This window comes from Oryx dammah, unplaced genomic scaffold (assembly GCF_014754425.2).
Source record: "Oryx dammah isolate SB20612 unplaced genomic scaffold, SCBI_Odam_1.1 HiC_scaffold_10, whole genome shotgun sequence".
NCBI lineage: Eukaryota > Metazoa > Chordata > Mammalia > Artiodactyla > Bovidae > Oryx > Oryx dammah.
The window spans coordinates 82049060-82072570 of NW_024070194.1; the positions used below are offsets into that span (position 1 = coordinate 82049060).

General features: G+C 41.6%; 1 protein-coding gene across 1 annotated transcript in view; it reads left to right on the plus strand.

Moving 5' to 3' along the window:
• Positions 1–23511, plus strand: part of TMX4 (thioredoxin related transmembrane protein 4) — a 63691-nt gene that overhangs the window by 24826 nt on the left and 15354 nt on the right. The window contains exons 3-5 of the mRNA XM_040248325.1: positions 7610–7655; positions 9414–9542; positions 16713–16758. Of these exons, the coding sequence (XP_040104259.1) occupies positions 7610–7655; positions 9414–9542; positions 16713–16758 (221 nt within the window). The remainder of the gene's footprint in view (positions 1–7609; positions 7656–9413; positions 9543–16712; positions 16759–23511) is intronic.

The window sequence follows — 23511 nt, forward strand, 5'->3', positions numbered from 1 at the left end:
GTCAGACTTTATTTTTTGGGGGGCTCCAAAATCACTGCAGATGGTGACTGCAGCCATGAAATTAAAAGATGCTTACTCCTTGGAAGGAAAGTTATGACCAACCTAGATAGTATATTCAAAAGCTGAGACATTACTTTGCCGACTAAGTTCCGTCTTTTCAAGGCTATGGTTTTTCCAGTAGTCATGTATGGATGTGAGAGTTGGACTGTGAAGAAGGCTGAGTGCTGAAGAATTGATGCTTTTGAACTGTGGTGTTGGAGAAGACTCTTGAGAGTCCCTTGGACTGCAAGGAGATCCAACCAGTCCATTCTGAAGGAGATCAGCCCTGGGATTTCTTTGGAAGGAATGATGCTAAAGCTGAAACTCCAGTACTTTGGCCACCTCATGCGAAGAGTTGACTCATTGGAAAAGACTCTGATGCTGGGAGGGATTGGGGGCAGGAGGAGAAGGGGACGACAGAGGATGAGATGGCTGGATGGCATCACGGACTCGATGGCCGTGAGTCTGAGTGAACTCCGCGAGTTGGTGATGGACAGGAAGGCCTGGCGTGCTGCAATTCATGGGGTTGCAAAGAGTCGGACACACTGAGCAACTGAACTGAACTGATGAACACATTTTAAAGTTTATATGTATTTTATTAATTGCCATGGCCAATGATGACCAAGAATACATGAAGGATTTTAAAAAGGTAAAAATATTTCTTTCAGTAATACCTAATATTTTTTAGATATTCTATTTATTCTATAAAAATCTAAATAGAAATGAGGTAGTGAGGGGATGCTATTTGTTCATTCTGTTTTAAAAGGTCATATATGAAGAAAGCATAAGTCCTTAATACAGTAATTCGTAGAAAAATTTGGATGGGTGTAAGAATCTCTAGCTAGGAGAGAAATGAGATATGAAACTGGAATAATTATTTGAAGCTTAATGCATGTAATAATTTAGACTTACCAATGCAATGCTTTTTCCCCTAGTAATTTAGGGTTGGAAAGTTATTAAAAGATATCCTGGTTCCCCTCCTGGGCTGGATTTCCAAACAGTATTTGAGATGAGCATGCTTGTTACAATCCTGAGTGGACTTCTCAGGTCACCTGAGGTTTTGTAAGTGCCAGTACAAGCTATATTTTTTTCCAGATGTGTCATGAGAGGTGTTTGTAGTAAATGTTTCTTTTTGTAAATTGATTTTTCTTACCTTCAGAATATTTTCTTTTAAATGCCATAGGGATGTTTTAGAGTCTACATAGTTTGATATCAGAAAATATTTTCAGAAGACTCATCATTAATTAATAAATTATTTTACTGAATATGGTTTAGTTGCTCAATCGTCTCTGACTTTTGTGACCCCATGGACTGTAGCCTGCCATGCCCCTCTGTCCATGGGATTTTCCAGGCCAGAATACTGGAGTGGATTGCCATTTCCTTCTCCGGGGATATTCCCGATCCAGGAATGGAACATGGGTCTCCTGCATTGCAGGCAGATTCTTTACTGACTGAGCTATAAGGAAAGCTGTTTACTGAACATAGCTTTAACTAATAGAATGAGTATAAGCAAATTTCCCATTTTATTAAAAGTAAAGCTGCAGTGTTTCATATTGCAAGTGAGACCAGAGAGATGTAAAATTTGAGCCACTTTATTTGAATAGATACTTGATTTTATCCAGCTAGTTCTTCAATGGGAAAAGCATAAGTGGTGAGAGCTGGTCAGGGCCATGCTTCAGCATTGCTTCACTTTGCTAAAACCAGGCTTACTCACTGTTTGTGCCCACATAAGTTTTGTTTACTTCTAAACATTTAAAGAGCATTCTGCTCATTACTTCTAGTCTCATTCAGGTTTTTGTTGCATGCCCCTTTTCTTGATCCCATTGATTTCTATTTATAGTCATAGTTGTGATTATTTGATTAAGTTTTTCCTTCTGCCATTGGACTGCACACTGTGTGAGAGCAAAGCCTAGACGTGTTTTTGCTTATCTGTATCTTGAATAGTTATCACAGTTCTCAGAACAAGGAAAGTGCTTGGTAAATATTTCCTGAGTGACTAAGGGTTTTCTTTGTCTATGTCTTTGCATGTATCTGGCATAACAATTGATGTGTAAGTCAGTTCAGTCAGTCAGTTCAGTCATTCAGTCATGTCTGCCTCTTTGCGACCCCATGAATTGCAGCACGCCAGGTCTCCCTGTCCATCACCAACTCCCGGAGTTCACCCAAATTCATGTCCATCGAGTCGATGATGCCATCCAGCCATCTCATCCTCTGTCGTCCCCTTCTCCTCCTCCCCCCAATCCCTCCCAGCATCAGTCTTTTTCAATGAGTCAGTTCTTCACATGAGGTGGCCAAAGTACTGGAGTTTCAGCTTTAGCATCAGTCCTTCCAAAGAACACCCAGGACTGATCTCCTTTAGAATGCACTGGTTGGATCTCCTTGAAGTCCAAGGGACTCTCAAGAGTCTTCTCCAACACCACAGTTCAAAAGCATCAATTCTTCAGCACTCAGCCTTCTTCACAGTCCAACTCTCACATCCATACATGACTACTGGAAAAACCATAGCCTTGACTAGATGGACCTTTGTTGGCAAAGTAATGTCTCTGCTTTTGAATATGCTATCTAGGTTGGTCTTAACTTTCCTTCCAAGGAGTAAGCATCTTTTAATTTCATGGCTGCAGTCACCATCTGCAGTGATTTTTGAGCCCAAAAAAATAAAGCTTGACACTGTTTCCACTGTTTTCCCCATCTATTTCCCATGAAGTGATGGGACCAGATGCCTTGATCTTAGTTTTCTGAATGTGTAAGTAGTGTTCAGTAAAGGTTTACTCAGATAAATTGAAAAAAAAAAATATCTGTTTAATATACATAGACAAAACATAGCTCAAACAAAACCTTGTACACACCAGGATCCAGAGACCCCACAGAGACTGAGCCAGACCTGCTTTTGAGTGTTTGAATGTCTCTTGCAGAGAGACATGGGTCATCTGTAGCCTGGTGTGGGGGCAGGGACTCTGGACTGCAGCAGACCTGGATCATGCAGCCTGTGGCATAAGCTGTCTTGGAGGAGATCGCCATTAGCTCAACCATAGAGCTGCCAAGCAGGAGGCCCACAGACTTAGAACAATTATACCAAAGAAATTCTCAGACTGTTAAGAAAGTTCTAGGACCCACAACAGATTTCCCAAGCTAGGAATCTGGCAAAGGAACAGAGAACCCCAAGGGATTTGACTTCGGAGGCCAGTGGGATTAGATTCAGAACTTTGACAGAACTGGGGAAACAGACTTTTGGAAGGCACAGAGAAGACTTTGTCTGCACCAGGAGCTGGGAGAAAGGAGCAGTGTCCCCACTAGAGCCTGAGCTTGACTTACCTGTGAGTGTCCAGGAGTCTTTAGTGGAGGTGTGGGTTGACAGTGGCCTGCTGCAGTGTCAGGGGCACTGAATACAACAGATTCTGCACAAATCCTTTGAAGAAGGTTGCCATTATCTTCATTGCCCTTACCATAGTTTGGCCCAAGCCAAATAACCAGTAGGGAACACAGCCCATTGAAAGAAAATTGCATTAAAGATTTACTGAGCATGGCACTGCCCATCAGAACAAGACCCAGTTTCCCCACAGTCAGGAAGCTTCCATGAGCCTCTTATCCTTATCCACCAGAGGGCAGACAGAATGAAAACCACAATCACAGAAAACTAATCAAACTCATCACATGCCTTGTCAACTCAATGAAACTATGAGCCATGCCCTGTAGGGCCACCCAAGGTGGACAGGTCATGGTGGAGAGTTCTGACAAAATGTGGTCCACTGGAGAAGGGAATGGCAAGCCACTTCAGTATTCTTGCCTTGAGAACCCCAGGAACAGTATGAAAAGGCAAGAAGATATGACACTGAAAGATGAGCTCCCCAAGGCAGCAAGTGCCCATATGCTACTGGAGAAGGGTGGAGAAATAACTCCAGAAAGAATGAAGAGATGGAATCAAAGTGAAAAGAAACACCCAGTTGTAGATGTGACTGGTGATGGAAGTAAAGTCTGATACTGTAAAGAGCAATATTGCATAGGAACCTGTAATGTTAGGTCCATGAATCAAGGTAATTGGAAGTGGTCAAACAGGAGATGGCAAGAGTGAGCATTGATATTAGGAATCAGTGAATTAAAATGGACCAGAATGGGCAAATTTAAATCAGATGACCATTATATCTACTACTGTGGGTAAGATTCCTTTAGAAGAAATGGAGTAGCCCTCATCATCAACAAAATGTCCTAAATGCAGTACTTGGGTACAATGTCAAAAATGACAGAATGATCTCTGTTCGTTTCCAAGGCAAACCATTCAGTATCACAGTAATCCGAGTCTATGCCCCAACCACTAATGCTGAAGAAGCTGAAGTTGATTGGTTCTATGAGGACTTACAAGACCTTTTAGAAGTAACACCAAAAAACATGCCCTTTTCATCATAGGGGGCTGGAATGCAAAAGTAGGAAGTCAAGCGATACCTGGAGTAACAGGCAAGTTTGGCCTTGGAGTACAGAATGAAGCAGGGCAAAGGATAACAGAGTTTTGCCAAGAGAGTGCATTGGTCATAGCAAACGCCACCTTCCAGTAACACAAGAGATGACTCTACACATGGACATCACCAGATGGTCAATACCGAAATCAGCTCGATTATATTCTTTGCAGCCGAAGATGGAGAAGCTGTATACAGTCAGCAAAAACAAGACTGGAAGCTGACTGTGGCTCAGATCATGAACTCCTTAGTGCAAAAGGAAAAATAGCTCAGTCATGTCCAACTCTTTGCAATCCCATGGACTGCAGTCCATGGGATTCTCCAGGGCAGAATACTGGAGTGGGTAGCCTTTCCTATCTCCACGGGATTTTCCCAACACAGGGATCGAACCTAGGTCTCCCAGGCTGATTCTTTACCAGCTGAGCTATCAGGGAAGCTCCCTTATTGTGAAATTCAGACTTAAAATGAAGAAAGTAGGGAAAACCACTGGACCATTCAGTTAGGACCTAAATCAAATCCCTTAAGATTATACAGTGGAAGTGAGAAATAGATTCAAGGTATTAGATTTGATAGAATGCCTGAAGAACTATGGATGGAGGTTTGTGACACTGTACAGGAAGCAGTGATCAAGACCACCCCAAGAAAAAGAAATGCAAAAAGGCAAAATGATTATGTGAGGAGGCCTTACAATTAGCTGAGAAAAGAAAAGAAGTGAAAGGCAAAGGAGATAAGGAAAGATATATCCATTTGAATGCAGAGTTCCAAAAATAGCAAGGAGAGAGAAAAAAGCCTTCCTAAGTGATCAATGCAAAGATATAGAGGAAAACAATGGAATGGGAAAGACTAGAGATCCCTTCAAGAAGATTAGATATACCAAGGGAACTTTTCATGCAAAGATGGGCACAGTAAAGGACAGAAGTGGTCTGGACCTAACAGAAGCAGAAGATATTCAGAAGAGGTGGCAAGAATACACAGAAGAACTGTACAAAAAAGATCTTCATGACCCAGATAACCACGATGATCACTCACCTAGAGCCAGACATCCTGCACTGCAAAGTCAAGTGGGCCTTAGGAAGCATCACTACCAACAAAGCTAGTGGTGTTGATGGAATTCCAGCAGAGCTATTTCAAAATATAAATGATGTTGTGAAAGTGTTGCACTGAATATACCAGAAAATTTGGAAAACTCAGCAGTGGCCACAGGACTGAAAAGGTCAGTTTTCATTCCAATCCCAAAGAAAGGCAATGCCAAGGAATGTTCAAACTACCACACAGTTGCACTCATCTCACACGCTATCAAAGTAATGCTCAAAATTCTCTAAGTGAGGTCAACAGTACATGAACTGAGAACTTTCTGGTGTTCAAGCTGGATTGAGAAAAGGCAGAGGAACCAGAGATTAAATTGCCAACATCCAATGGATCATCAAAAAAGCAAGAGAGGTCCAGAAAAGCACCTGCTTCTGCTTTATTGACTATGCCAGTGCCTTTGACTGTGTGGATCACAACAAACTGTGGAAAATTCTTAAAGAGATGCGAATACCAGACCACCCGACCTGCCTCCTGAGAAATCTGTATGTAGGTCCGGAAGCAACAGTGAGAACTTGACATGAAACAACAGACTGGTTCCAAATCGGGAAAGGAGTATGTCAAGGCTGTATATTGTCACCCTGCTTATTTAACTTATATGCAGAGTACATTGTGCAAACTGCTGGGCTGGATGAAGCACAAACTGGAATCAAGATTGCTGGTAGAAATATCAATAACCTCAGATACACAAGTGACACCACCCTTATGGCAGAAAGCAAAGAGAAACTATAGAGCCTCTTGCTAAAAGTGAAAGAGGAGAATAAAAAAGGTGACTTAAAACTCCATTCAAAAAATGAAGATTGTGGCATCCGATCCACTTCATGGCAAATAGATGGGGAAACAGTGACAGACTTTATTTTCTTAGGCTCCAAAACACTGCAGATGGTGACTGCAGCCCTGAAATTAAAAGATGCTGTTCCTTGTAAGAAAAGCTATGACCAACCTAGACAGCATGTTCAAAAGCAGAGACATTACTTGGTCGATAAAGGTCCATCTAGTCAAGGCTGTGGTTTTTCCAGTGGTCATGAATGGATGTGAGTTGGACCATGAAGAAAGCTGAGTGCTAGGAATTGATGCTTTTGAACTGTGATGTTGGAGAAGACTCTTGAGAATCCCTTGGACTGCAAGGATATCCAACCAGTCAATCCTAAAAGAAATCAGTCCTGAGTATTCATTGGAAGGACTGATGCTGAAGCTGAAACTGCAATACTTTCGCCACCTGATACGAAGAGCTGACTCATTGGAAAAGACCCTGATGCTGGGAAAGATTGAAGGCAGTAGGAGAAGGGACGACAGAGGGTGAGATGGCTGAATGCATCACCAACTCGATGGACATGAGTTTGAGTAAGCTCCAGAAGGTGGTGATGGACAGGGCGGCCTGGCATGCTCTAGTCCATGTGATCACAAAAAGTCAGACACAACTGAGCAACTGAACTGAACTGAGCTGAATTGTACATAGAATTTCTTGAGTGTACTTGCAAAATTTATGAATGTGCAAAGATTGTACATGATGTTATTATGTCACATTCATTATTATTTTTAAATATATGGCTGATTTAATATGTATAATTTATTGAATAATTTAATATAATGATCTAAGATAACTTCAGAACAATTCAACTAGGCTTTTATATCCCCATTTTATGTATGAGGTAATTGATAATCAGAAAGATTAGGTCATTTATCTAAAGACACAAAGCTAGTAGGTGGAGAATTTAGTTATTTAACCCAAGTTGCATGTCTTTACAACCTATCTTTTCAGCCACCATATAGTTCTTAATATTATATAAGCCAGAAAACTCCAGTTTAACACAGCGAAGATAAGCAAGTTTTATGTCAGTGACTGGAAAGCATTGAGTAAATAAAGATGGTTAAAATTTTATTTTAAAAAACAGTAAATGTGATTCAGTAATGGGAGCAATTTTACTTATGTGGTTGTAATAACAAGATCAAGGTTGCTTGTTCTTACAGCCTAAGTTAGATGCTTGTGTTAGTCTGAGTTTGGCTTATAACTTTTTTGTTTCTGCTTCTTGTAGGTTTGAGTGGCCGCTTCTTTGTCACTACCCTCCCAGCATTTTTCCAGTAAGTTCAAATAATTTTCTGGTCTTGTAATGATTAGAAATTAGTAGGTGTGTGTGTAAAAAGTGTGTCCTGGGATTCTTAAGTTGTTGTCCATATCCTTCATTTGTTCAGCTTACCATTTGAAGGGAGAAAGACTGGTCTGCACTGAACGATAGTGATTAGAAGAGAGGGGTGTCCAAGGGCTGCAGAGAATTTAATTTCAGGCAGCAAATAGATGAGGAGGTCAAAGAGGGTTTTCTGATGACATGAAAGGTGGGATGATTCTTAATAGATAACAGGAGTATGTGAAGCAGGTAAGGTAGAGAAGATCTTTCCAAATAGAGGATGTATCATGGAAAAGCCCAGGAGAAAAGGAGACGCCTTCTGAGAACTATAGCTGTTTCTCTGTGGGTGGCCCGAGAGGTACAGGTTGGACCATCCCAGGGGATGGTGCTAGAGAGGCTCATGTTGTGAGGGGGAAGGAGACAGGCAGGGGTGGTTTCCAGAGATGCTGAGGAGGTGGGTCGTTGGTGACTGGTTAGCCTTAAGAAAGGGAAAGCCTGTGCTGACCTACTGACAGGCCTGTTTAACTAGCAAAGCTATTGAGAAGTTGCTAGAATAAAGTGCAGTTTGGAACATAGAGACCAGAATGGAAAAGATAATGTGAAGGGTTTATGCTAATTCCAAATGAGAAGTTTAGGTGATAGTTTAATTTCAGGGTCATAAGAAAGGTCTAGACTGGAGGTACATACCAGGGATTAGATACCAGTTGAAATATATACAGTGAGAGAATAGACACAGTGGGAAAAGAAACATGCTGAGGGTCGGTGACCACCATTAGGACATGTGCGAAGGAACACAAGGAGCATGGGACTGAGAAGGGTTGGAGAGGTCATGTCAGAAAAGCTGAGGGAAAGGAGGGAGGAAGGGACAGTGTCCAGGACACACACAGGAGAAATGGCAGAAGAGTGCTCCAGGGACACCGCACTGGAGAGTCATTGGAGAGCCCTAGTATGAGCAGTTTCCGTGCAGTCATGGAAACAGGACCCCCGATGGCAGGAGTAGTGAATGAGTGAATGTAAGAGGAGAAAGTGTAGACTCCTCCCTGGGGAAACGTAGCCAGAGAGAAGGTGAGAGGGAGGGAAGACCGAAGGCATTTGTGGTTCCGTCACTAAGGCGTGTCTGACTCTTCTGCGGCCCCATGGACTGTAGCCCGCCAGCCTCCTCTGTCCCTGGAATTCTCCAGGCAAGACTTCTGGGGTGGGTTGCCATTTCTTTCTCCAGGGGATCTTCCCGACCCAGGGATCAAATCCAGGTCTCCTGCCTTGACAGGCGAATTCTTTACCACTGAGCCACCAGGGAGACCCAGTTTTCAGGGGAGGGACTTGGATGATATCAATTTGGAAATGTGGATAGATTTTTTAAAACATAATAACAACTGCTATTTTGCTGATGTAAGAGAAAAATTGAAATAATTTGTATCAAAAATAATAAAAAGTAGCTTGTCAGATTAGCCACTGCCAAGGACTTTGCTTACAGTTGCAAATTGTGTAGTGATAAAATAGAATATTTAATTCTCTCTGCTTTGGAATTTCTCATTTGTAATAAGTATTTGTGCATGCTTTCTTATTTATGCCTAACTATTTCTTTTTTTTTTCATTTGAGTGACGTTAAAATTCAGAGTGGAGTTCACATGTAAAACCAGTACTTATTTTCGTTTTTATTATCTGTAACACTTGTTATTTTAATTGGTTTATTTTTTGTTTTTATAATTTATAGTGCAAAAGATGGGATATTCCGCCGTTACCGTGGCCCAGGAGTCTACGAAGACCTGCAGAACTATATCTTAGAGAAGAAGTGGCAATCTGTTGAGCCTCTGACTGGCTGGAAATCCCCAGCTTCTCTAACGTAACTTGTTTTTTTAATGACAGAGTGTTACTAACAGAACAGAGAGTCTCAAGTTAACAACCCATAGACCTTGAAATCTATATTTCTTTTCATATTCACTTCTGATTTCCCAGATGACACATGCCCCTGCTTGGCCCGTGTTGTGTTTCTGGTGTTGTGACCCCGTGTGTTTCAGCTGGTTTTTAGGATGCTAGGGTTTAGTACCCAGATTCAGATGTGTTACAGAGAGCTCTCCTCCAACTTTTGCACCGTCACCTCTTTTCTCTTTATTAAATATGGTATTGAACACCATTTACCATGCCTCCTTCCTTATAAATTATTGAGAAGGTAGAGGAGAACCTTTTTCTTGAATTAGAGTTCATGAAAGAATTGCTGAAGTATCTGTGTGGAGAGTAAGACCTATGGTGTCTTTGGCTGCTTAGCAGAATACTGCAGGGGTAACCTTTGGCCGTGATGGTAAATTGTATAATTCTTGGTGAGGCAGATAAGGTCAAGCAATAATACCTTGTTCACAGTTTTCATTTGGAATGAAATGTGGTATTTGTAATTGATTTTATGTTGGTATATATAAGCATAAGGAATATCCCTGCTGAAATAGGATCAAATCATGTTACATTTTAGGAATAAGTGATCTGATAGCATCTATAAGAAATACATGGCTTATTCTAAAAGCAGCTCACTTCTGACGTTTCATTCTACAAATTTTCATTCTTTAAAATCAGTGAGCATTGATTTTATGCAGATGCTATTCTCAGTGTTAGATGTTTAGCAGTCAACATGACAGATGTGACCCCTCTGGTCTCCTAGGGTGACTTACAGTAAGATGACGAAAAAGTTAGGGATGTAAAGAATCACAAAACAGAAAACAAACCCTTACCAAGTCAGGGCTTGACTGTGGGAGCACGGGCCTCTGTTAGATCGGTACTAGGAGAGCTGGCTCTGAGGGGTCACTGCGGATGGGGTCTGCAGGGCCGCAGGGCCTGGCCGGGTGAGGAGCAGGTGAGGACCGGTCCAGGAATGGAGGTAGCATTCTCACACGTCCCTCATTGGAAAGAGCTCGGTGTATTGAGGAAGAGTCAGGTGGCCAGGGTCAGGCACAGTGAAAGAAAAGGGGGAGCAGTGTAAACAGGACAGAGAGGGCAGGGGCAGACGGTCAGGCCTGTGGCTGGTGAGAAGCCGGGGTGTGAGCAGTGCAGGCCGTGAGCAGAGGCTGAAAGGGACTGTGTGGAGCGGCCTTGCCCAGGGATGGTGATATGGACCAGGCTGGTGGCAGTGGGGATGCAGAGCATGGGTGGTTTTAAAATAGGTTTAAACCTCAGTCCCGCATGCTGGAAGGCAGCTTGTGCTGATGGGCAGGACCCCTGCCACTCTGTGTCCCCCAGCTCGGATCCCCACGGGGTTATCGTGAGACCAGCTCACCTAAACTGTGAGGGAAATTTTGAGTCACTGTATTTTGCAGAACTTGCTGAAAAGCAGCCATGGTGGCCCGAGGTGTTTGGACAGGAATCTGGGCCTTCAGCTGAAAAGTGTAGCATGGCAACCCAACCCAGCTGTTAATTGGAGATGTCACTGGATGATGTACAGGTTTCATACCGCAGAAGGTTGGAAAGTGAGCTGGAAAAGGGACTGATCTGCAGGATTTTTGAGACTTTATGAATTCTGAGGATGCAAAGAACTTAGAATTAATTCTTAAACTTGCAGGTGATCCCTTGTAAAATGTATGGTTTTAAGGCATTCCTTTTAAAATGTTTGTCTTTTAACTTATCTTGGGAGTGATGTATTGAATTTGGAAATTGTAGCTACTAATGGATGTGTGGAAATTTTAGAAATTCATCCATTTGCATTTTCTCCTTATTACAGTAGTATTTTAAGGCAGCATGTTATTTTGCTTGTAATATGTATAAATCATATGAAAATCATAATGGTATGAGCCACTTTGTTCCAAATTTTTGTACAAGAACTCAAATTTTTTTTTCACTTTTTATTACAGAAACTTTCAAATATACATAAAAATACAGAAAATAGCACAGTAAACCTCCATATACATATCACACACCTATTATGACCACCAAATTATAGCTTGTTTTATCAATTGTTTTGAAACAAATACCAAATGTGTCATTTTATTATTATATTTTGATATGTGTCTATAAAAGGTAAGAACTCTTTTTAAAAATCATAAATATAATACCCTATTATTATGCAATCTGACCCTACCCACACCAATGGAATGAGGGCTGCAAAACCTAGCTGAAGTGCCCTGTGCCCCTCTAGGTTGCAGGTGGAAGGGCGTGGCCTCTCTTGTGCACTGGGCATGGCTTTTCTCCATCAGTTCTTCCTGTGATTATTGGTGATGACAACAAAGATTAGAGGTTGCTTTAAGCTGCTTAGCTGGAGAAGGAAATGGCAGTCCACTCCAGTACTATTGCCTGGAAAATATCATGGACAGAGGAGCCTGGTAGGCTACAGTCTGTGGGGTCGCAAAGAGTCGGACACGACTGAGCTACTTCACTTTCACTTTCACTAAGCTGTTTAGAGTGCGTTATAATAGATATTAATACTGGATGAAATAGGATTCTAGCTTCCTCCTCGGGGATATGGTTGAGGGCAGTAATGCAGATTGGCCTTGTCCTATTGCAGTGAGAGTGGCTTTGCATTCTGCCTGCTGAGCAGGGCCATTGCTGGTGGCAGTGCAGAGTGGGTGCTGAGTTTAACAGTGGCAGTACTCTGTTGCACAGCACTGGTGACACTTAGGAGAGCTTCCTCAGGCATTAAGGGAGCCTCTTAATGGAGGCCCTGTTGCAACTTTGCTTCAGGTGGTGAAATGAGAGAGATTCCTCACAGAACAGTTGCTGCCCTTCCTGCAGAACTGAGATACCAGGAGCAAGCCCTACACCCGTGTGTGCTTCATTCTCCAACTGGAAAGGCACGCATTTAACAAGGAAAGTGTGCATTTCTTTTCCAGTACTGAGAATCCAGTAACACACTGGGCCTCCTTCTTAGTCACAGAGGCTGAAGAGACAGTGACTTTTTTCGGATGGAGGGATTAAGTGTTTTTAGTCCTCACTCTGACTGTGTTCAAGGGGTCAGCCTCCCTTGCTCAGGGCTTCGTAGCTGTGCTTCGGCCTGGAGACCTCTGACAGCTTCTTGTCAGAGCACCTGTGAGGCTCTTCTGCATTCTCAGTCCTCACCCAGAGCCTCCCTGTGCGGCTCCAGCGCCCTCCCAGCGTCCCTGCCATTCTGAACCCTTGGATCCAGTGTCTCCCCACCACGCTGCCTCGTGATGGCCCTGCTAGGGTGGGGAGCTGTGAGCAGAGGAGTGGAGAGGGATCCAGGGCACTCACTTCCCAGCTGCTGCCCACTCAGGCCCACAGGTAGACTCCTGGGGTTTAATCTTGCTGAGACCGAAACGGTTCACATGGGCAGCCCCACTGTCATCAGTGTCTCTGTCATTATTACAACAAACCAGACTTCCCTGCCCCTGCCCTTGTCTGCTCCCACCTCTTACTCAGCCTCACGTCTCAGCCTCAGGGACGGCTATCAAGAGGTTGGGGGTGCAGAGTGTTGACTCTTGCACCTGACCTGCCAGCTGGGCGAGAGTCCCCCCTGCTGGACCTGCAGAACACAGGAATAGTTAAAGGAGCGAGTCTTACAGAATTCGAGTAACACAGCCTTGTGGTATGGTTTTGAAATGCCCAACTATTGTAAAGATGTTTGTTTGACATTGGCCAGAAAGATGGGCATGACTAATGCTTGGGCTTTTATTTGAAACTTGTACATTTGTATAGTTTGGAAAATGGAGTAAATTTCCGGTTGGAAAAAAAAATGGTGTAGGGATATATTTGAACTGAGTATCATTAGTGTTTCATGATGATGTCCGTTTTCTCTCTGAGGGAAGTTTACTTAAGGCCAGTTTTAGACCCTGTGGACCAAATTAGAGCTGTCTCTGCTCCCTCCACAAACTAATCAGCTTTATTTCTTAGTCATGGATTCCAGGTCTGGGGCCTTCTTATTCACTTATACAATATTAGTGGGATCTCTTTGAGAACTGGGCAGAAAATATACCCTATTGTGGACCTGATTTCCCAGAAATCATACAGTATGGCTTACATCTGTGATGCTGGATTCTTCTTAAGGAGGCGTGAGTATCAAGAGCACTAGTTTTCTAGTGAAAACTGACAGTGTTGCACTTTCTTCACATTTTCAGAAAACTGTAAAGTCAGCTTATTGACTCACCAAAACTCTACCTCTCTGAATTTGAAATGGTGTGCGTGTGTGTGCATGCTAAGTCACTTCAGTCATGTCCCAGTCTTTGCAACCCTATGGATTGTAGCCCACCAGGCTCCTCTGTTCATGGGATCCTCCAGGCAAAAATACTGGAGTGGGTTGCTGTGCCCTCCTCCAGGAGATCTGCTCAACCCAGGTACCAAACCTGTGTCTTTTATGTCTCCTGCTTGGCAGGCAATTCTTATTACTAGTGCCACCTGGGAAGCCTTTTGAAATGGTCAGAATTGCCATTGCGATGATTGAGAGCAGTGATTTGCATCCTCACTTGCCCAGGGGAATCACCTGTGGACTTTTGAAAGCTACCCACACATGGCTACTGTCCTAGAGACTGCGCTGGTACTGGTCAAGCAGCCTCAGGTGTTTCTGTGAAAGTCACTCAGCCGTTTCCAACTCTGAAACCCTATGGGCTAGAGCCTGTCAGGTCCCTCTGTCCCTGGAATTCTCTAGGCCAGAATACTGGAGTGGGTAAGCCATTCCCTTCTCCAGGGGATCCTCTCAACCCAGGGATTGAACCCAGGTCTCCTGCATTGCAGGCAGATTCTTTACCAGCTGAACAAGCTCCTGCTAATAAAATTACAGTTCTGCTGTTAACAAATGACTGCTGAACAGGCCTTTAAAGCTTTTAAAATTAAGTGCCATACAACTTCAGATGCCTTCTGAATACTGAATATAGGCACAGTTTTCCAGTTAAGTGTTATAGGAACTGTGTGGATTGGATGCCTAAGAGTAGCCTGATGACAGACCAGGGCCCTTGACATTATGGATGTAAAACTCTTAGAAGATTGTGGAGTAATGGGGTATTCACATGGTGCCAATGTATCACCCCACAAATGACCTAGCCATTATGAAGGGAAAACCACCTTCCAGTGGAGAGGTCTGTCTCAATCACTAGTTAACCAAGTGACTTAGCATCACTCAGGCTTCTCAGTCTCTATATGGAGATGAGACCATAGTCCTCACCTTCCCAGCTTTCCTGAAGACTGAGATTCAGGGCTAATCATGGCCACAAATTAAAAAAAAAAAAAACACTTGATAAATGTTAGGCTTCTTTGATGGCTTTTGTTTCCCTGTATATCATAATTATAGCTAAGAAGAAAAAAACTGAAATCAATGTCTCTTAATAGATGTTGAATTAAACTGAGACAGGACTGAATTTAAAGATAGAAAGGAACAATTGTTTGAAGCTTTAGGAGCCCTAAAGAAAGGAATATACCTAGAAAAAATTAAAGCATTCTGAAACTTGAGTAGTTAACTCAATAAAAATAAATTTTGTAATAAAGCGCAAGAAAGCAGTCTCTTTGATCATGTAATGATTGCTAATGTGAATCCAACACCACTATCAGTTGATACTTTTAAAAGAAATTTAGATTTGTATATGGTATAAATGTAGTTTAAAATATTTTAATAATTGTTTCACTATTAAAAAATAAAATAGGTTTTAAATGTAGACTCCTCCACTAAGGTGAAGGAAAGGGAAGATTCATACACAAACAGACACACACTCCAAACATGCACTCACACAGACAAGTCAACTCCTGGGGTTTTGGTTGGGAACTTGATGGTCTAGTTTGAGCAATAGAAAATCAAGGATTCAGCATTGGACATATTGAGTTTGAGATGCAGACTTCTTTGTAGAACTTCCAGGTTGGATGCATGGAGATAGGTCTCCATGAAGAATTCAGGAATACAAAAGGCATATAGATGGTATTTTAAGTTTTAGAAGGAAGGGGGTCACCTGGAGAGAGAGAAAAAGAAAAGTGCTTGGGACTGAGCCACAAGACACTCCAAAGTTAATAAGCTGAGTAGAGAAGGAGTCAGGAAAAGGAAATTGGAAATGAGCGCCAGGGAGGCAGGAGGGCAGGCAGGGGTGTGCGATTTCCTAAAAGGCAAGTAGAAGGTGCACGAAGGAGAGAGGAGTCCCTTGTGTCTCATGTCTACAAGGGGTTAGGGGAGATGAAGGCTGAGACAGGACATCGAGTGAAGCAATGTGATATCACTGTGGCCTTAACAGGGAGTCAGGGAGTGGAGCAGTGGGGACAGAAGCTGGATCTGAGTGGGTTAAAGGTAAGTTGAGGAAGAAGGAGCAGCAAGTGTAGGCTCCTCTTTGGAGATTGAGAAGATGAGTTGGAGGGCCATCTGCGGTCCAGTGATGTTCCTTTCAAAAGATGAGTGAGAGTAGAACGTGTTTTCATGCAGTGAAATGATCCATCAGAGAGGGAGAAATTGCTGATGCAGGAAATGGGATGAAAGGAAAAACCAAGTCATTAGCAAGACAGAAGGGATGGGATCCAAGGCACAAGTGGAGAGTTTGGACTGTGGTTGGTGGGGTAGTTTCCTCCATCGAAACAGAAGAAGCAGGTGAACTCCAGGCTAGACATGCTGCTGAGACAGTGAGAAAGGCCGCCTGACAGCTGCTGGTTGTACCGTGACAGATGAGTGTGTGTTAGCTGAGGGCACAGGGTGGAGAGGGTGTGTACAGTTTGAAGGCAGAGAAAGGACATGAGCTCTCATCTCAGGTATGAGCCTAGAGGATTCCAGCCGGACAGCACCCTCTCAGGTGCCCACTGAGCTTGTGACTGTGAGGGCAGAGTGTGTGACTTTTCCCCTGAGACCTGCAGCTGCTCAGTGTTAGGGATGTTGCCAGGCACGTACCATGCAGCAAGAAAGGACCAGCAGACCTGACTGTGTTTGCTCCTGAGTAATCTAGAACCTGGCCCTGGGGTCTAAGCTCTGTCAGAACGGAAGAGAATCCAGGACAGAGCATGATGTCTTGCACAAAGTGGAGGAGGAGTCCTTGTGACTTAAGGTTTTTTTGTTTGTTTGTTTCTATTTTTTATTATGCTATCCATCACCAGTGGTTCTCCTTGCCTTTATTTTTTTTAGGATGTCTGGAATGGCTGGTCTTTTTAGCATCTCTGGCAAGATATGGGTGAGTAAATAAGGCCTTTTATGATTATATCAGCAGAGGGGTTTTTAAGAGTGAGAAGGTTGCTTCTTAATAATAGGAAAATGAATACTTATAAATGGTTTTATAATTTCACTTTTCTTCTTAAGCCACACAACTACTCTTACCTGGAGTCATAGTGGGAATGTGTCTTTGTGTAGAAGGACTTAGATTTGACAGGGACCAAAAGACCAAAGTCATATTTTCATAGATCAGTAGTGAATGCCTTTCTCAAAGCTGAAAGGGCTTCTGTGGTTTCACTTCCTCTTATTTCTCATTGTCATAATCTCCCTGCAGATCAAAGATGTGTTAGGGATCAGGAGACTTCAGCTTGTTGGGCGGGCTGGGCTGCCTGTTTTGTTTAATAATGTCTTGTTGGAACATAGTCACATTCACTTATTACCTATTTTCTGTGACTGCTTTCACAGTACAGTGATAGAGATGAGTTGTTGTGGCAGAGATCATATGGCCCACAAGCCTGAATATTCATGATGTAGCCCTTTAGGGAAAAATTTGCAAGCCCCTTTTATGTGGCTCAGTGTTATGTCTACTCTTTGTGACCCCATGTGGTGTAGTCCACCAGGCTTCTCTTTCCATGGGATTCTTCCAGCAAGAATACTAGAGCGGGGTTCCATTTCCTCCTCCAGGGCATCTTCCTGACCCAGGGATCGAACACATGTCTCACGTCTCCTGCGTTGGCAGGCGGGTTCTTTACCACTAGTGCCACCTGGGAAGCTGCTATGTGTGATTGTATCATGTCACTGAGTCTTCTCAGTAACTTAGAACTGTTATTTAGGTTCAAATGCTGAACTTTTACATAATATTGAATGTATCACATAACCTTTGCTCCTCTCTACATGTACAGTGATCTAAATCCTGCCAGATTTGACAAAATTGCCAGGGAATTAAGTATATATTTTTAAAGTATTTCAAAAGATCTTTAGATCTGATTACCTCCCTGTATTTGTCTTTTCTATGTTATGATTATACATCATTTGTCATATTTGGAACTTAATATTCAAGGAAATATTAACAAGACGTGGCAAGAATACACAGAAGAACTACACAAAGATCTTAATGACCCAGATAACCATGATGGTATGATCACTCACCTAGAGCCAGACATCCTGGATTGCAAAGTCAAGTGGAACTTAGGAAGCATCACTGCAAACAAAACTAGTGGAGGTGATGGAATTCAAGCTGAGCTATTCAAATCCTAAATGATGATGCTGTGAAAGTGCTGCACTCAATATGCCAGCAAATTTGGAAAACTCAGCAGTGGCCACAAGACTGGAAAAGGTCAGTTTTCATTGCAATCCCAAAGAAGGGCAGTGCCAAAGAATGTTCAAACTACCGCACAATTGCACTCATTTCACATGCTAGCAAAGTAATGCTCAAAATTCTCCAAGCCAGGCTTCAACAGTAAGTGAACCGAGAATTTCCAGATGTTCAAGCTGGATTTAGAAAAGGCAGAAGAACCAGAGATCAAATTGCTAACATCCATTGTGTCACAGAAAAAGCGAGAGAGTTCCATAAAAACATCTACTTCTGCTTCACTGACTGTGCTAAAGCCTTGAACTGTGTGATAACAGCAAGCTGGGGAAAATTCTTAAAGAGATGAGAATACCAAATCACCTTACCTGCCTCCTAAGAAGTCTGTATGTAGACCAAGAAGCAACAGTTAAATCCAGACATGGAACAACAGAGTGGTTCCAAATTGGGAAAGGAGTACATCAGGCTGTATATTGTCACCCTGCTTCTTTAATTTATATGCAGAGTACATCATGCAAAATGCCGGGCTGGATGAAGCACAAGCTAGAATCAAGATTGCCAGGAGAAATATCAATAACCTCAGATGTGCAGATGATGCCACCCTTTTGGCAGAAAGCAAAGAGGAGCTAAAGAGCCTCTTGATGAAGGTGAAAGAGGAGAGTGAAAAAGCTGGCTTAAAACTTAACATTCAAAAAATGAAGATCATGGCATCCGGTCCCATCACTTCATGTCAAATAGACAGGGAAAAGAATACAAACAACTACAAAATCACTGCAGATGGTGACTGCAGCCACGAAATTAAAAGACACTTGCTCCTTGGAAGAAAAGCTGTGACCACCTTAGCATATTAAAAAGGAGAGACATTACTTTGCCAACAAAGGTCTGTCTAGTCAAAGCTATGGTATTTCCATACAAAGTCATGTATAGATGTGAGAATTGGACTATAAAGAAAGCTGAGTGCTGAAGAATTGATGCTTTTGAACTGTGGTGTTGGAGAAGACCCTTGAGAGTCCCTTGGACTGCAAGGAGATCCAACCAGTCCATCCTAAAGGAGATCAGTCCTGGGTGTTCATTAGAAGAACTCATGATGAAGGTGAATATCCAATACTTTGGCCACCTGATGTGAAGAGCCAATTCATTAGAAAAGACCCTGATGCTGGGGAAGTTTGAAAGCATGAGGAGAAGTGGATGACAGAGGATGAGATGGCATCACAAACTCAATGGACATGAGTTTGAGCAAGCTGTAGGACTGGGTTAAAGACACAGAAGCCTGGTGTGCTACAGTTCATGGAGTCACAGAGTCAGACACGACTGAGTGACTGAACAACAACAGTTCATGGAGCTTATGAAAGCTCTGCTTTTTGTGCATATTAGTATATGTTTGGAGAAATTAAAAAAAACTTTTGCATCTCAGTTTTTCAGTTGTATTATAGTTTTTGCTTTTTGAGATATACCTACTTTAGGTTTTTTTTTTTTTTTTTAAGCAACAAAATAAATTGGTGACTTGAACTTAATCTTTTTTGTTTAAATTCTGTTAATTGTCTTTTTTTGACATTTGTATATCATATTAAAAAATAACTAGCATTTGTCCTCTTTTCATATAGTTTTGAGTTTCATTTGGTTTTCTTCTGATATTTTCTTTTATTGGTGAAAAGTTTATTCAAAGGTTGAGAATTTTGCATTGCAAACCAGGAACTGAGAGTAAGGATTCAGCCTGTTGCTATATTTTGACACTCAATATATTTAGGAATCATATATTTTGATAGCTATTTGAAAACCTTATAGACATATACTTTCTAAACCAACAGGATAATTGTAATAGGTGTCAGGAATCTTCAAAAGCTTAGCACAGAATCTGCTACAACTGCAGGTCAGGAGATAATTTGTTCTGAGGGTTAAGAAGAGATTGTGAAAGTTGCTCAGTCGTGTCTGACTCTTTGCGATCTCATGGACTGTACAGACTGTGGAATTCTCCAGACCAGAATACTGGAGTGGGTAGCCTTTCCCTTCTCCAGGGGATCTTCCCAACCCAGGGATCAAACCCAGGTCTCCAGCGTTGCAGGCGGATTCTTTAACAGCTGAGCCACATGGGAAGCCTAAGAATACTGGAACCCCTTCTCCAGTGGATCGTCCTGACCCAGGAATCAAACCGAGGTCTCCTGCATTGCAGGAGGATTCTTTACCAACTGAGCTGTCAGGGAAGCCTTAAAAAGAGATTAGATGGAAATTAATTGTGACCCTCACACATTGTTATAAAGTAGTTTTCTTTTCAAAGACAGTACCAGGGAAAATAAATAATTGTTCCAACCTCTTATAGCTTGAGAGGACTCTTGAGAGTCCCTTGGACTGCAAGGCGATCCAGCCAGTCCGTTCTAAAGGAGATGAGTCCTGCGTGTTCTTTGGAAGAAATGATGCTAAAGCTGAAACTCCAGTACTTTGGCCACCTCATGAGAAGAGCTGACTCATTGGAAAAGACTCTGATGCTGGGAGGGATTGGGGGCAGGAGGAGAAGGGGATGACAGAGGATGAGATGGCTGGATGGCGTCACCGACTCGATGGACATGAATCTGAGTGAATTCCGGGAGTTGGTGATGGACAGGGAGGCCTGGCGTGCTGTGATTCACCGGGTCGCAAAGAGTCGGACACGACTGAGTGACTGAACTGAACTGAACTTATAGCTTGACTGATAACAAGGAGTTGCCATTTTTCATTATGTCATGCAAATGACTTCTGTGTGTGACATTTGGAGCACATCAAGGCCAGGAGTTGATGTTTTACTTTGTAGGTACAGGGCACAGTCTTGGGCAGCATGGATGGATTCTGTGTGAATGCATTGGACTGCAGAGAAAAGGCCGTTTGAAGAACAGAACATGATTCATCTCTGAATAACCAGTTAATATATTCTTATTAGTGATTGAGAAGTACAGTATATATGGTATATATATGTATATTTGGACTTTCCAGATTTTTTTTTAAAGAAAAAATGTTTAATTTTATAATAGTAAAATTTGATACATAGAAATTGCATTTACATTCTATAAGGTCATTTTTTTCTAATATTAATACTGTAATTTTTTCTTTCTGGTTAGTGCCTACCTGGAATTGTTTTTTTCAACTTTCAACCTTTCTGTTATGTTTTGAGTGAATCTTATAAAAAGCTCCACCTCTGAATGTTGGGCACCTTATCCTGGCTCCATTCCTCAAATCCATCTGACACTGGTTGGAATGTCCTCCTTTTTTTCTGCTGTAAACAGTGTCTTCATGTAGTCCTCTCATTCAGATCTGTATAGCTAAAAATTAGCTCTAATTCAATCACCTATTACAAAAATATAATATTGTAAGGTATTGGGCCCAGCAGGTGACATTTGCATGCATTTTAAGGAAATAATATGATGCTTCCTTGTAATGAACACATATAATATTGAACTTGGGTCAGTATTTTCCACAAGTGAAAAGTTACTTTGCCTGGCAAAGAAACAAACACAGAAATCTAAAATTGAAATAGGTCGGTTTTAATCAGTTATGACTTGGAAACATGTATACAGAAAACTTCATGTGCCTAGTACAGGAACCCTAATAGTCTTAAAGGTATTCTGAAACCATTGTGGACTCAGACAAAGTAAACGATAATGATTTGTGGCTACAGTTTTGAAAACATAACTTGATTAATGAGGCTTTAGTAATTTTTTAGTAATCACCTAAAAAAGACCACAAGATGGCAGAGTTTCTCTAAGAAGCTCAAGCAAATTCCTTAGAGGATGGCAGTACAAGAAAATTGAAGTGGAATCTGTAAGAGGATGTTTTTGAACGCACTGAGAATATGACTCAATGCAGTGATTCAAAGGCATATCATTTACTGAATTCTAGAAAATAACTTAGAAAATTTCTTAAGCATTTCTTAAATCATTTATTTTGCAAAAGGGCTTAAGACACTGTCCAGATGGACTTATAACTGGATGTGTTATTCATTCCAACTATCTGGGCAGATACTACTTATAAAGCAAGTTACAGAATTCATATGTCCATGGGTTAGCACAAATGCACACTGGCTTTCCATGTCTTCTAATTCCTTGGCCCATTTCAGAGTTTAATTCTGATGATGAAATTGAATAATCAAGACAAGCATAAATAAGCTATGTTCAATATGCCAAATTTCCTAGAGAACTATACAATGCATCTTAAAACTTCCACTGACAGAGTTTGAGCAAAACAACCTTTTATATCCTAACTATCTCTTTTGCCTACTTGGGCTGCAGAGTGCTGGATTATTCTTAGATAGTTGCCCTGGCTGAAGGTAGAGCAATGACCAGTGCCAGCAACAGGAGACGGATGACAGTTTTATAAGTCAGGAGTTGTGTGCATTCCTGTGAATAGTTTAAGGATTTGCTAGCGTATTTTATTTATTCAATAAATATTTATTGAGCACTTTAATTACATGTGTCAGTATTTAAAAACTTGAGTCTTTAGATGTGCCTCTATTGCTGAGTAAACAAATGGAGAAAAGAGATCTCAGACTATTCTAGATCAGTTAACAATCTGTTTTGTTTATTCTAAGTTAAGCCAGAAACAGATATATTATCAAATTGTATTGACAGTTACAAACTGAGAAGCCAATGGAAGATACTTGAGTAACTTCAGTTTTGAGAAATATTTAAATAGACTCTTGGACTAGTTTTCATTAACCTCATCAGTTCTGAGCAAGTCATTATTTCTGTTTGCTGGTGGCATTTAGTTTGGAGCCATTTCATCCTGTGCCCCGTAATTTTGTAGATAAACTATCTATAGACATAAAAATATCATAAAACTATCATAAAAATATAAATTTTTTTGAAGCTGCTGCTGCTAAGTCGCGTCAGTCGTGTCCGACTCTGTGCGACCCCACAGACGGAAGCCCACCAAGGCTCCTCTGTCCCTGGGATTCTCCAGGCAAGAACACTTTTTTTGAAGCTAAAAGGGCCTAAAATAGATGATCACAAAGCCATCATGAGGCAAATGGCTCCTTGAAGTCCATGTCTAAATGGGCTTTGATTCCACACTAGCTAGTTCATATCTGTAATTCCTGTATGATTTAGCATGTGATACTTCTAGCTCAGATTGTATCTCCTCACTCATTTTTTACTGTTTGAGTGAAAAATAGAGTCCCAGGGGATAGTAAACAAGAAGGAATGTGCACTTTCTTCAAAGACTAATGAAATCTTATTTGCTCATAATGAATTAGCTGAAAAATGTCTTAATTTTATGGTGATTAGGAAATTTGTAAAGGATGGCTGGATGTCGAGCAATAACAATATGACTAGAAAAAGGAAGTTTGGAAACATTTAAATGGTTGATGTTCCATAAGCAGTAATTTAGTTCTACTTAAAAATTAATAAAGGCCCAATTAAAAAAAAGTTTATTTTTTTATGGATATCATATTATGAGTAAACATTAAGGTATATAAGTTGTTAGGGGATAGTGACCAAAAAA